This window comes from Cibotium barometz, chromosome 39 (assembly GCF_041138505.1).
Source record: "Cibotium barometz isolate CiBa-2024 chromosome 39, ASM4113850v1, whole genome shotgun sequence".
Classification (NCBI taxonomy): domain Eukaryota; kingdom Viridiplantae; phylum Streptophyta; class Polypodiopsida; order Cyatheales; family Cibotiaceae; genus Cibotium; species Cibotium barometz.
The window spans coordinates 35,505,950-35,521,004 of record NC_141084.1 but is presented as its reverse complement, the minus strand read 5'-3'; the positions used below and the strand labels follow the sequence as shown (position 1 = coordinate 35,521,004).

At 42.9% G+C, this 15,055-nt stretch overlaps 1 protein-coding gene across 11 annotated transcripts in view; it reads left to right on the top strand.

The window, feature by feature from the left end:
• The window catches only part of LOC147616028 (pentatricopeptide repeat-containing protein At3g02330, mitochondrial-like), a 53,327-nt gene extending 38,537 nt beyond the window's left edge, over positions 1 to 14,790 (top strand). For 3 of the 11 annotated variants that reach the window (XM_086778671.1, XM_086778670.1, XM_086778672.1), the window contains 2 exons: positions 11,279 to 11,452; positions 11,671 to 14,790. In XM_086778671.1, coding sequence (XP_086634797.1) covers positions 11,395 to 11,452; positions 11,671 to 13,997 — 2,385 coding nt within the window. In that variant the 5' untranslated portion in view covers positions 11,279 to 11,394 and the 3' untranslated portion in view covers positions 13,998 to 14,790. Of the gene's footprint in view, positions 1 to 8,863; positions 10,591 to 11,278; positions 11,453 to 11,633 lie in introns of those variants that run through there. The other 8 variants (XM_086778679.1, XM_086778677.1, XM_086778680.1 and 5 more) reach the window with 8 other exon arrangements.
• Positions 14,791 to 15,055: the final 265 nt, after the last annotated feature.

Sequence of the window (15,055 nt, the reverse complement as noted above, 5' to 3'; positions counted from 1 at the left end):
CCCCCTGCTCCCCTCCCCCCCCCCACTTACCATCCACGTGTGGGGAGGAAATGTTTTCCATGTAGTCCTTAATTTAAATATTATTAAACCTTAATCAAAGGTTAACTCTTGGGCACCCACACTAGAAGGTGTCCGACCAATATTTTAAATATGTGTGAACACCCAATCTTATAAACATTAAGGTTTTCATTACTTTATGGATTTTACATTTGAAAAGGCCAAAAGGGCAATACTTACCACTTGTTCACACGCCGCACGAACTTGTCAGTAGACAGGACACCCACGGTACACTTGGGGCGTTCCCGTCTAGTGTATTGGCACGTCATAGTAGGCAAACAAACGAAAACAAGTCATGTGAAAACAAGTTTGTGCATGCAAACATGAATGCATGTGCACATGAAATGGATGAAATCTCCCTTTCATGAAACTTGTACAAGGATTTCTTGTCAGGCACAAAACTGGCGTTACAGAAATGTGAAGTCCTGGTTTTCCTATGGAGTGATAAGTCCCATAGGCAAAACACAAGTCTTGGCACAAGCCTTCCTATGGAGTGACAATCCCATAGAGAGCTCAGCACAAATATCAGTCCTACCATGGAGTGATAGTCCCATGGGTAAGACGAGATCCTGGTCATACACGGGTGGTAGCAAACATGCTCTCGTCCATATGGCACAATACTGGTCACACATGGGTGGCACAAAACTGGTTCTTGTCCATGTGACACCAGATGACTAACCCTTGCACATGGGGCACTGGCCTGGCCACATGTGAACATGGTACAAATCTAGCCGCTCTATGGATTGACAATCCCATAGAAGTGGCTCTAGAAATGGAGATGGACCAAATGGTGACATCCCCTCGACCTCAATTGAAAAGCCTCAAGATATGCCTGCAAAAGCTACGAGTAGTCAACGAAGTAATCCTCATCTACCCACTTTGCATCAATGGGTAAGTAGTTCTTAAATTTCACAAGGTATCTCTTGGAAAGCTTTCCATGTGGTAGCTTTCTCTCCTTGTGAAATACATTCTACTCTGGCTGGAGGATCTCCTCAAGCTCATCAATCTCTGGTGGATCTTCTGTGGCAGGCTCTTCCGGATTTGGCCACACATACTTTCGGAAAGACTCATGTGAAAAGCATTGTGAATCTTCCAATGACTGGGTAAAGCAAGCCTGTAGGACACTTCATTGACCTTGTCATTCACTTTGAAGGGTCCATAATATCGAGTAGAAAGCTTTGGATATGATCCCTCTCGTCTTGGCCTCTTCCGAAGCCTAGCTTTCTCAAATTTCAGCAATACCCAATCACCTTCCTTGACTTGCATGTCCCTTCTATGATTGTCGGCAGTGCTCTTATGCTTGTCTCTTGAGAGCGTGCAATGGCTGTCCGCAGCGCTCTTATGCTTGTCTTGAGAGCGTGCAATGGCTGTCCGCACCTGAGCAAAGGCTACATCCAAGTCACGCACATACTCATCGGCTGCAAAAATCTCATCCTGAGTGCGTAGGATGGGTGGCAAGACCACTCTGCTATAAATAATCTCAAACGGGGCCTTTCCGGTGGAGGCATGTACTGTGTTATTGTAGGCAAACTCTACCAGTGGAAGATACTTCTCCCAGGCACTCTTTTGATTTGCCACATAACACTTCAACAAATCCAACAAAGCAGAATTTGCAGCCTCACTTTAACCATCTGTTTGGGGGTGATAAGCAGATGAGAACTGAAGGTTAGTGTCCATGTTGTCAAATAGAGCCCTCCAAAAGAGGCTCGTAGTCTTGGGATCTCTATCCCCAACAATGGACTTAGGCATACCATGATGCTTGAATATGTGAGCAAGGAAAAGCTTCACCATTTGATCAACTTTAATGGTTTTCTTGACGGGTAAAAAGTGAGCTTGCTTGCTAAACTTGTCAACTATGGTCCAAATAGCATCATTTCCATGCTGTGATCTAGGTAAGTCCATAACGAAGTCCATAGTAATGCTTTCTCATGGTTGCGAGGGAATAGGCAAAGGTTGAAGCAAACTTGGAGGCTTTTGCCTATCAAATTTCACCTTTTGGCAAGTAATACATGCGTGTACATAAGCCTCAATGTCTTTACATATGCTTGGCCAAAAGAAATATCTTTCTATCATATGTGTCGTAGGTAAAATACCTCTATGACCAACATAAGATGGAGCGTGACATTCCTCCATAACCTTTGGACGCATATCCTTCCCTACACATAGGCAATTATCCTTCATAAGATAACCCTCTTTGATCACATAAGAGGCATGCGAGTGACCAGCCATCAAATCAGTCCATATATGGGAAAAATCAGCATCCAAATGATACAAATCATGCATGGCAGATAAGTCCCCATGAGAGGCCACTGAAACTGCAGCAATATAAGGCTTCCTGGACAAAGCATCTGCCACTACATTCTTCTTTCTTGGAGTATGTACAATCTGAAAATGGAACATGGAAAGAAAGTTTGCCATTCTCATTTACTTCTCCAAGAGCTTTGTTTGAGATAGAAAGTACCTCAAGCTTTGGTGATCTGTCTTGACTACAAATTCAGCCCCAAGAAGATAATGCGCATGAATTATAGCCAAGAGCTCTTTTTCGTAAATGTCCATATAGATCTCGGCATCATGCAATCGACGGCTCTCATAAGCAACTGCATGACCCTCTTGATTTAGGACAGCTCTTATACAATTCCCACATGCATCACATTCCACCGTGAATGGCTTTTGCAAGTCGGGAACAATCAACACGGGCCCACAAATGATGGCATTTTTGAGTTGCAAGAAGGCATCTTGCTCATTCGAAGTCCATTGGAAGGTGGCTTTCTTCTTTGTAAGATCATGCAATGGTGAGGCAATCTTAGCGAAATGCTTTATGAATCGCCTATAGTATGAACATAACCCAAGAAAGCTACGCACTTGATGTACATTTTGCAACTCTGGCCGATTCCGAATGGTTTCAATCTTAGCATGATCCATTCTTACACCCTCTTTGGATACAATATGTCCCAAATAGTGTATCTTTGAGAGGAGGAACTCACTTTTCTTAGCATTTATGAAGAGTTTATGCTTTCGCAACTCTTCAAACACTGTAGCCAAATGAGTCTTATGCTCCTCCTCATTCCAAGATATCATCAAAGAATACACTTGGTCGAAATATCCTGTCCATCATATGGTTGAATGTTACCGGGGCATTGGTAAGGCCAAAAGGCATCACCAAAAACTCATACAATCCAAAAGCTGTCTTGAATGCGGTTTTATGGACATCCTGGGATACCACACGAATCTAGTGATAGCCACTCTTTAAGTCTATACAGCTGAAACAAGCCGAGCCATCAAGCTTATCCAAGATGTCATCTATGCGTGGGATTGGAAACTGGTTCTTGATTGTGAGCTTGTTTAGAGCTTGATAATCCACACACATGCGGAAGGATCCATCCTTCTTTTGCACAAGAAGCACAGGAGAACAAAAGGGTGAGGAGCTTGGCTGAACCAAACCCTTCTCCAAAACCTCATTAACCTGCTTCATGATCTTCTCTTGTTGTGGGGCACTCACACGATATGCGGGTTTGTTAGGTGGGGAACTACTTGGCACAAGATCTATGCGATGATTCTCGGGTCTCTCAGGAGCTAGTTCTCCTGGCAATGCATCGGTAAAACAATCTTTATATGCATTAAGAAAATTCAGCCTTTCTTGAGTCCATACATCCACATTCACATTACTTTGTTCAATTTTATCAAGAACAAAAACCAAGTACGTGGAAAGACTCTTTTTCATTGCCTTATTAATTTGGATGTGAGAAACAACTGGGATGGAATCCCCTTCTTTGCCAGCATCAATGACATGCATGCGGCCTTTATGCATAAAAGTGATCCTGTTGGTTTGTGCAAGGAATCAATGAAAGAGAATGCATAATCACAAGTGAAAATGACGAAATTAAGAGAACAATCGCTTTTATAGTGTAGCCGTCAGACAAGGCGGCTACGTTAAATGATCAATCCATGTGTTAGTTTGTGATTAATTTCACATTTTTACTGTTTCACAGCGTGAACTTCTTGTACTTTTTCACAGCGTGAAACAATAAAATGGTTCACGTCGTGAAACAGTTTGGGGTTCTTCACGGCGTGAAACAGTTTGGGGTTCTTCTCACGGCGTGAAACATAAAATACGTTTTCATTTGTTTTTCAGTCCATGAATCAGCAATCAAAAGAGATATACTTTAAACACCAGTCCCAAAAACTTTATACATTCAAAAGAAACAACAACGAAAACAAAGGATCAAAAAAGGAATGAAAGGAAGGGTATAGCTCCCACCTTGAGAAGTCATGAAGGCGATGTCGGGAGCAAAGATTCAGTGGAGTAATCAAGAAAGGCTCATGATCCAAATAACCTTGTATATGTATGCGCAACTACCCAATAAGAGGAGTCACCTGCACCTCTTTGCCAACAAAAGTAGCCTCTGTCTCAATCTGGGGTCCCATGTCCCCATCTCTATGCCCAAGGCGGCTTCCATTTGTGTAGAGATGAAGTTATCTATTGCACAATCATCAACCATAAACAAGGCAGGCTGATCCTTGATTTGCTCCTAAGCTTTGCATACCATCCTCTCTTTGCCATCATGCTTAGTGTTACCCTCTACATCATCAGGAATGGCATGCACATTTGCCTTGGGTGGCTTGTCCTTTTGCTTTTGCTTGCGGGTAGGGCATTGCCTAAACATGTGGTCTTTACTACCACAAGAAAAGCATTTCCCCTCTTTTGCATACTGCTCCCTTTGCTCGGGAGTCAGGCCAAACTTGTTCTTCTTTGGTCCAATGTCCTTGGATGGAGTATTTTCAGCTTTACCTCCCTTTTGGGCTTCTCGAAAGTTCTTTTTAGGTGGCTGTCCACCTTTTTGCAGGTTTGGGACATCCCTCTCTTTGCCCTTAGAACCTCCTTGATCGTGCTTAATTTTAAGCACCAATTGCTTCGTAGCAAGAGCAGATGCTATGAGCTGCTGAAGGGTGTGTTTCGGGTGCAATTCGATGCCCGAAAGATAAGCTGGTTGCAACCCGGAGCGAAACTTTCTTTTCTTTTCATCTTCGGAGAGTTGCATAAAGGGAGTAACCTCAAGCAAGACTTTCCAAAATTTGTTGACATATTGTTGCACACTCTCATTGTCTTTTTGGTCAAGTCTATCCTACTTTGTGTGAGAGTTTGCTCCGCATTTGGAGGCAAAAATTGGGCATAAAATCTGTCCTTCAACTCTTTCCAAGTACAAATGGGATCTTTGGTGGTCTTTTCAGTGATCCACCAATGGGCAGCTGTCCCCTTCAAAAAAATGCTTGCATGACGAATTTTCGACTTCTCAGTGAAGTCCTCATCACTAAAAGCAATGTCAAACTGAGCCACGAAAGCAAGCACTTTGGAGGCATCATACTCTCCATGAAAGACATCAAACTTCACGAACTTGTCTCCTGCCTTAAACTCCTTGAGCTTTTTGGGATGTGATTCATGTTCTTCCCTCTCTCTTTTCCCTATCCAATAGGGCAGCTCTCTCTGCATGGGTTTCATGGGCAACCGAAGATGTTTCACGAGGCACGGTGGCATGTGCATTATGAATATGTGGCCTAGATGCATGTGACCTCCCCAAATGATGTAATGTCTCACCACGAGACAACTCAATGGGCAAAGTCTTTCGGCTTGCATGCTGACCACTCTCTCCATGATAAACATCATAACATGCTTTGAATCCACAAGGCCATCATGTCGCCCATTAGTTCCAACATGCACATATTTGTTTCCTGGGTCTCCATGCTTCAAACGAGGTGGATTCTTGAACATTAACTCCCTATGCTCTCCTTCTTTGAGATCACCCTTTCGGATGAGATAGGAGATTGCTAACTCCCTTGGCTTCTTGTACACTTCACGAGCCATAGACTCAAAGGTTATATCCACCATAGCATCAGTTTTCCTTGCTTCAATGACACTTTGTACATGGGGATCTTCATGCAAAAATTTCAGCTCTTACTCCTTTGCCTGCAAAAGCTTCTTCATGTGCTCCAATTCAGTCCTCAATTCATTGGGCTCATCCTCATGCATAGGCTCTTTTCCACAGGATGGGTGTCCCATCAAAGCACTGTTATAAACTCTCTCAAGAGGCTTGTGCCTTCCATGCAATGCATCGGAATCGCGAGAGGCACTTGATTGACCTCTTGAATTTGGCACTTCCAAAGGGTTGACTTAGCTGTCCATTGAGTCAAGTGTCTGTGTTTGCTTTCGATCTCAAAACACCGTGTCTCCTCTTGAGAAAGAGAGACAACCGGGCTCTGATACCAATGTAACCGCTCCCTACAGGAGGCCTACAAATCGGAAGATAAAATATACATTTTTTAGATCACTTAACTAATACAAACAATGGACATTATTAGCAACATTAAAACTCAAAATGACAAAGAACACTTGACACCATCACTGGGGCTGGAAAGGGCCGCCCCTCCCTCCCCCCCCTCTCCCCCTCAATAAAGTTTGTATTTCTTGGAGTATTTATATGTACAAGTGTTCACGGGTCCCAAGGTTAGATTTCTCCATAACATGGAGTGAATACAATTGAAAAACAAGATTTTTGTCGATGAATAATCGGTTGTTGCAGTACGCCAAATCACAGGCAGTCTTCCACCTTCATTGGGTGAACACCCGTCGCTCACTGGTCTTCCGGGACCGTGCACCAACAAGCACGCCCGTACTAACGCTTGGTAGGGTGAAACACCGCGGAGGGAGTGATACCTGATGCTCCACAGTAAGCTTTGCTCCCAGTTTTCCTCATATCCCAATGACCTTCACTGGCTCCTCTAAATGTGAGGGTGCGGCCAGGGTAATCACGGGGAAAATCACCATCCCGGTGGCCTTCCGTGGTGAAGGGAGGGTGATGCTTGCCTACACAAGACTTGTAAAAACAACATTTAATTTTAATACTATCTGAATTTGAAAATACAGAAACAAGTACCTGACAAAGATTCAATTTGGTTGTAAAGTGAGGAGTCTGTTCCCCCCTTTTAATGTAATCCCGGTCGGTGCAAACAATAGGTACAAGTATGGTAGCCAGCAGGTACAGAAGTCGGGTACAAGGTAGATACAGGAGCTGCAACCAGAAGGTACAAGGGCGGGTACAGAGCAGCAGCAGCAAGTGCCTGTAGGCGGGTGTAGGGTACAGGTACCTGTAGGTGGGTACAAGGCAGCAGCAGCAGCAGGTACTTGTAGGCGGGTACAAGGCAGCAGCAGCAGGCGGGTACTCCAGCAGACAGGCGGGTAGTCCAGCACTAGGTGTGTACTCCAACAGGCACAGATCAGCAGGCGGGTTGGAGGAAATGGATTTAGGGCAGCAGCTAGGTGGGTTGGAGGAGGCGGGTTCAGAAAACCACTCTCCCCCTCTCCATACAACAGTCGCCTCCTTCCATCAACCACCCCCCCCACTTACCATCCATGTGTGGGGAGGAAATGTTTCCCATGCAGTCCTTAATTTAAATATTATTAAACCTTAATCAAAGGTTAACTCTTGGGCACCCACACTAGAAAGTGTCCGGCCAATATTTTAAATGTGTGAACACCCAACCTTATAAACATTAAGGTTTACATTACTTTATGGATTTTACATTTGAAAAGGCCGAAAAGGGCAATATTTACCACCTGTTCACACGCCACACGAACTTGTCAGCAGACAACACACCCACGGTACATTGGGGGCGTCCTCGTCCAGTGTACTGGCACGTCATAGCAGGCAAACACACGAAAACAAGTCATGTGAAAACAAGTTTGTGCTTGTAAACATGAATGTATGTGCACATGAACTGGACGAAATCTTCCTTTCATGAAACTTGTACAAGGATTTCTTGTCGGGCACAAACCTGGCGTGACAGAAATGTCAGGTCCTGGTTTTTCTATGGAGTGACAGTCCCGTAGGCAAAACACAAGTCCTGGCACGGGCCTTCCTATGGAGTGACAATCCCATAGACAAAGCTCGGCACAGATATCAGTCCTACCATGGAGTGACAATCCCATGGGTAAGACGAGATCCTAGACATACATGTGTGGTAGCAAACATGCTCTTGTCCATATGGCACAATACGGGTCCCACATGGGTGGCACAAAACTGGTTCTCGTCCATGTGACACCAGATGTCTGACCCTTTCACATGCCATAGAAGTGGCTCCAGAAATGGAGATGGACCAAATGGTGACATAGACCAACCATTGGTCTTCAAAAACATCCGGACTACCTGCTTCCAATGTGGAGCAGAAGACCATTTTATCAGGATTGTCCCATTAAATTCCCCCTCCTCCTCAACCACCAGCCCCTCAGGTTGAACTTAAAGAGGACAGTCAGGGATTTCAATTTGTTGGGAGGAAAGACAAAGGCCAAGGGTGTCCACAAGGCTCTAGAAACCAGCCAAGAAGGAGAAATTAGAGAAGGTTCTCCCCACTCTTTGTTGACATTTTTGATCCTACCTAGACAATCAAAGACTCCTCAAGTGAGGAGGATGATGAAGAGGTACCAAGTACACAATTCCAAGAAAGTGATTCGGAGAAAGAGGTAGAGGATAACTTCTTGTAATTTCTCCTTCTTGGCTTGTTTCTAGAGCCTTGTGGATGCCCTTGGCCTTTGCCTCTCCTCCCAACAAATTGAAATCCCTGATTGTCTTCTTTAAGTTTAGTCTGGGGGGCTGGTGGTTGGGGGGGGGGGATTTAATGGGACAATTCCTAATAAAATGGTCTTTTTCTCCACAGTGAAAGCAGGTATTCGGGATGTTTTTGAAGAACAATGGTTGGTTTAAGATGAAACCCATTCCTTCATTAATAGATAAAGGAACTGGGGAGATCTTACTTATGTCTATTTCTACTAGAGCTTGAGGGTGCCAACGTGGGTTTAGGTCAACATTTGATCTCACTCCCAATAGTCTTCCGATTGGTTCAAGCAGGAGCTTGATTAATGGGTGTAAATGTAGAGGTAGGTTGGTTAGTTCTACCTTGACAGGGCGAAGGATAGGTTTGGGAACAACAGGAGAGAAGTTAGCTGTCCAACGAAATAGGGACAAAGGGGAATTTCTCAGGACCCATTGTCCTGCACCTAGAGCATTGAGTGCCATACCTTCTTCTTGAAACAGGAAACAAAAATAATTATTGGAAAGGTACTGGGTATGTTCCACGACGAGCCCCTTGGAAGCCCAGTTTGCTCTTTGAGAATCCATCATCAATGTCAAATGATCATGATTCATAGACCATGGTCCACTGTCCATGATCCATGATCCAATCATCCATCATTCCATGCCACCAAAAAAATATATATACATGACACTACATAAAAAAGGAGTTGAAACACTTGAGCAATGTTCTGCATCAATAAACTGATTATATCCATCTTTTGGTGTGGCGTGGCAGATTGTTCATGAACCATGGAAGTAATAGCTGTAGCTTGTGCGCGAAGAGGTTGCACCGTGGCACGTTTGCCTTTGGAAGAATCCTCAGATCTTTCTTTTGGAGTAGGGGGTTCATGTTGGAATTGTGCTAGTTATTGGGTTGTTTGGGACAATTGAAACATCGATAATTGCTTGAACAAATGGTGCACAATCTAGGTTTCTGCTGTCCCTGTAACGAGGTTTGGGAATCATGCCTATTGTTGGTTGATTTTTTGCAACCAGAGTCATATTCACAATCTGATCCTTATGGTTGATCCGATTTGCTTGCGCCATGGGTGGTTAGAAGACGGCCCATCTTGTCGGTGAGGCTTTTGAAAAGAATTGAATCGATACCATTGTAAGGGTTTCCTATATAATTAAACATGATTAGAGATTAATACTGATTTTAAAGACAAGATAGAACATAAGAGACTTGAGCGGAAAGGTGAGTGTTGTTGCATTGAGATTAGGGCCATTCTTAAATAGGACCCAAAAAGATACAAATGAAGAGTCACATCCCGAATGCAGGTGTGTGGCTCTTGATCAAAGAGTTATATCTTTTGAGTGAACAGGTGTGTCTTTAGGGCAAAGGGTCATATCCTTTAGATAAGACATGCCTCTTCATAATAACCCTTGCGATAGGACCCGACCTTTGAATAGTGTCTCTTCACTAATAATCAAGATTAGGGTATATTTAAGAGATTAGTCGCAAATTGTGACAATGAAATCATGCACAGAAGCCCTCTTCTAGATCACTAAACTAGCACCGTGTGCTATGGACGCAACTCTACGACGCATAAGTGTCCGGTCTGGCTTGTACAACCATTACATCTTGCAAAGAGGGTTATATAGACTTGTTCCATTGGCATGACAGGACTACACCCTATTGACCTAGATTGCAGTAGGCTAACCTCATCCTCCTCTCGTGATTTGGAGAGATCTACCTCGGCTCTTTGGTTCAAATTCATGTTCGGGTTTGAACGTTGGTAAGTTGGGCAATGAAAAATCTGTGGAGTCTTCTCATCTATGATAGCAAGTGCATGTTACACCAAACCGGAGGAGGTGCAGACCCCATGTGTGGGGGGGGGAGTGGGGGCTTTGGGGGAGGATCCTTTAATAGAGAAAAATAAAAGCATCCACTTTCATAACGATTTCTAAGGTAAAACATTTGCTGTTTTTACTTGACCATTAGGACCCAGTGCTGTTGTAGTGTTTGTGGTTGTGCAAGTGCTCTGTGAGTTTCTTGCTGTCTTCATGTGTTTTGTGGATTAAAAGGACGATTGTGTCTGCAAGAGTTATTGAACAAATTTAGTAGGTTAGGTATTCGAGTCCTCTGCTGTTTATATTCTCTCCCAAAGAGCCTTGACTGTAATCCACAAGAGTATCAAACACATTTAGTAGATTAGGGCTGTCTATATTCTCTCTTCCAAAGAGCCTTATTGTTGAGGAAGTGCAACCTTTTTCCTTTGATGTCCAAGACTTACCTTGGAGCAGCAAGTAGTAGAGGAAAGTCTCAAAACAAGCCTGTAATCATGTGGCCGTATTCAATGAGACAGCAAGCTATATATAATGTAGGGCATTGATAGCCCGGAGCATGCATGCTCAAAATGATAACCAGGTGCCATGACCTAGAAACCTCATTTTTCCATCTTTTTGTTGGACCTCAAGTCATAGATGGCAACAAACAAGTTAATACCTGATTAAATGAACATAATTCTTAGAGAGGAAAAAATGAGAAAGGATAAGAGTGGTTCTGTTGAAAGACACTTTGAACTCCTTGTTTAATTGCAACTAAATGGTTGAAAAAGGAATTGGTCTAATCCTTGGGTGTTGTTTTTATCTTAAAGCTGATGCAAATAGGTATTCATGCAAGAAAAGAGGATAAGAAGCGTATCTTTGTGGTTTGCGATGCGCTGACCAAGTATTGCAGAAGAAACTCTGGAATTTTTAAGCAAGCTGGCTAATGATTCTTCCCAAGGGCGTTCTTTGGCACAAAGACGGCAGTCAAAGCACAAAGGAAGGTAAAGGATGGTGTAAGTTCTTTTTATCTCTTTAAAACCTGCTTCATTTTATATTTCCTCTGTAAAAGGCCTACATGGCCTCTTTTTTTTGTGAATGTAGCCTCTGTTTAACTCCAACTTTCAGAAAGATTGCCCCTTTAATGGTATTGTTGATTCATTTTTTGTCTATTTTATGGTAAAGGTAAGCAAGGATTGCTTACAGTACAAACATTTTGAAGGTTTAAGAAGATTTTGTGAGTCTGGGTGGCTTTTGGAAGCACTGTGGACAGCGGATGTTTTGTATCAGCAAGGTATTACACTTTCAGTTGATCTCCTCTATCGTCTTCTGCAGTTGTCCATTGACAAAAAAGATTTGGCAGCAGGAACAGAAGTGCATGACCTCGTAAAGAGGTGCGGTCTTTGTGGAAATGCTTTTTTGTCTAGTCACTTGATTCGCATGTTTTCTGTATGTGGAAGTTTGTGGGAAGCAAATCAAGTTTTTCAGGAACTCCCTGAACCAACTGTGTATACATGGAGTGCGGCAATCTCAGCTCATGCCATGCATGGATACTCTGAGCATGCTATTGAATTGTACCATCGGATGCAGCAATCAGGGATTAAGCCTGATGAGCACGTTTTTGTTGCTGTTCTCAAGGCATGTGCAAGCACAGCAGCAGAAAATGAGGGCAACAAGATTCATATGCACATCAAAGAGAGTGGATTTGCATTCGATAACTTCGTTGGTAGCACTCTCATCAATATGTACGTCAAGTGTGGGAACTTGGTAGATGCAAGGAGAGTGTTTGAGCAATTGCCAGATAAAAACTTGGTAACCTGGAATGCTATCCTCACAGGATATGCTCAGGATAAGCATGGGCATGAGGCCTTCAGGCTTTTTCAGCATCTGCAACAGGAAGGTATGCAACCTGACAGTGTCACCTTTGTGAGCATTCTTAAAGCTTGCTCATGTGTAGAAGCTCTGAATCAAGGTAAGGTAATGCATACATATGCTATTGAGTCTGGCCTTTTATGCGAAATGTTTGTTTGTTGTGCCCTCATTGACATGTATGCTAAATGTGGGAGCCTTGAAATTGCACACACGCTATTCAGCAACTTATCAAAGCGAAATGTAGTGACATGGAATGCTTTGATCACTGGATATTCCCAGCACGGTTGCCATCAGGAAGCTTTTCAACTTTTTAATTCAATGCAACAGGAGGGCATGCAACCGGACAATGTCACATTCATTGGGATCTTGAAAGCATGCGCGAGCATAGCAGGACTTCATCAGGGCAAGCTGATTCATGTTTTTATGAATGAAAGTGGTTGCAAGGTGGACATAGTTGTTCGCAATGCCCTCATTGGCATGTATGCAAAATGTGGGAGTCTCAAAAGCTCACGCCAGGAGTTTGACAAATCGTTGAAAAAAAACTTGGTATCATGGAATACAATCATTGCTGCATATGCTGAACATGGGCACGGTCAAGAAACTCTGTCACTTTATCAGCAAATGGAACAGCAAGGCGTGGAGCCTGATGGTGTCACTTTTCTCAGCATTCTTAAAGCTTGCTCCAGTGAAACCTCCATCAGACTTGGGAAATTGATTCATTTCCTTGTTGCCGGAAGTGGGCTGCATCTAGATGTGTCTGTTTGCAATTCCCTCATTCATATGTATGCCAACTATGCAAGCATAAGGGATGCTAGGAGTGTGTTTGAGAGTACGCCAAAGCTAAATGTGGTGACTTGGAATGCTATGCTTGCAGGGTATGCCCAAACTGGGTACAGTCAGGAGGCTCTTCAACTCTTTCTGTTGATGCACCAGGAGGGTATCAAGCCAGATGGTGTTACGTGTGTGAGTATTTTAAGAGCATGCACTACCATTACAGCCATTGGTCATGGCAAACTCATTCACTCTTTCATTATTGAAAGTGGATTCGACTCGGACAAGTTTGTAGGCAGCACACTGATTGACTTGTATCTTAAATGTGGCAGCTTCCACGATGCAAACAAAGTATTTGACAAATGGGCAAAGCATGATTTGGTTGCGTGGAATGCGATGATTGCAGGATATGCATATTATGGTTTCTATAAGTTGGCGTTGCAATATTTTGAAGACATGCAACACAAAGGGTTGAATCCAGATAAAGTGACATTTGTATGTGTTTTATCTGCATGCAGTCAGTTAGGCATAGCTGAGAAAGGACGTCAATATTTCAGTATGTTAACAGACAATAAGAGTGCGAGTCCAAGAGCGGAACACTATCACTGTGTTGCAGATTTGCTTGGCCGTGCAGGACACTTGAATGAGGCAGTAGACTTGCTCCAGACCATGCCATCTTTTGGACCTCAAATTCTTGCATGGAATTCTTTACTCAGTCATTGCAAGACACATGGTAATATACAGCTAGGAAGAAAATGCTTTGCTCATGTCATAAAAAAGAATCACAAAGATACTGCTGGGTATATGCTAATGTCAAGCATTTATTTTGATGTGGGCGTGCTTAAGAAGGTGTCCAATGTAGAAGAGTTGAGAAATCTGAAAGAAAGAAGCTGGGCCGAGCCTTGATTGAGGTTATCAATTAATCATTGAGTGTTGTAGAATGCAAAAGTCACCCCGCAAATCGAGGTGCTCAAACATTCCTCTCAAAACTTGATTTGAAAGTTTCCTCCATGCATCTTTTGTCTCTCAACAAATCAATTTCTGGAACAGAATTGGTGTGCAAGGTCATATGCACAACAATCAACTAATCAACTAAATATTCTTAAAAGCAGCTCCTCTAAAGGAGGAAGACAAGGTAATCCGAGGCAAACGTTGGAACATCGGTGCTCCCAATGACCAGTATGGTGGTCCCATCGGTGAGAGATCATGACCTGTTGAATCTCTTGTGCATGTGAATAATCACTGGCTAGAAGCTGTCAGAGGAGGCCGAATGGAGGTGTCACCATGATGGTGGGCATGAGAGGCAGAGTCGAAAGATGTGCTGATGGTTTGTGGACTTGATCTTGTCAAGCAACGATTTTGGGTCTGTTCCTGGTTAATGGAGTAGGGATACACATGGCATATTATGTGTGGCATACAAACAATATATAGCACATGCCATGTTATAGCATGGCATACATGATACACATGATATATAGCACATGCCATATTATGCGTGGCATACATGATACAAATGGTATATAGCACATGCCACATCAGGGAAACAAGATAAAATGTTTTGAGGGTTAGAAACCCGTAAAACGTTTCTACCCCGAAACATTTTCGAAACAAAAAAGAAAAAAAAAATCACCTCGAGTTCGTTGCTTGGCTTTTCTCTTTTTTGCACGCCTAATTCAGATGAAATCCTGTGTTTGCTCTAGCTCATTTGCTCCTCTCCAGCACTTAAATAATTTTCTCCCTCTCAATAAATTGGAACTTTGCTTCTTAAAGTTTTTGCTTTTAAGCTTCTATGTTTCCAGCTTTTAAACTATTATTTATGTAATTTTGATTTGTTTCTTAGTCAATGTGTATGTTAGTTTTAGTATTTTTAGAAATTTATTGATAATTTAATTTTTTGAAACACATTATTTTTTATTGAAGGATGCAACGACTTTACCAGGCCAAAAAAAAACTAAATGTTTCTT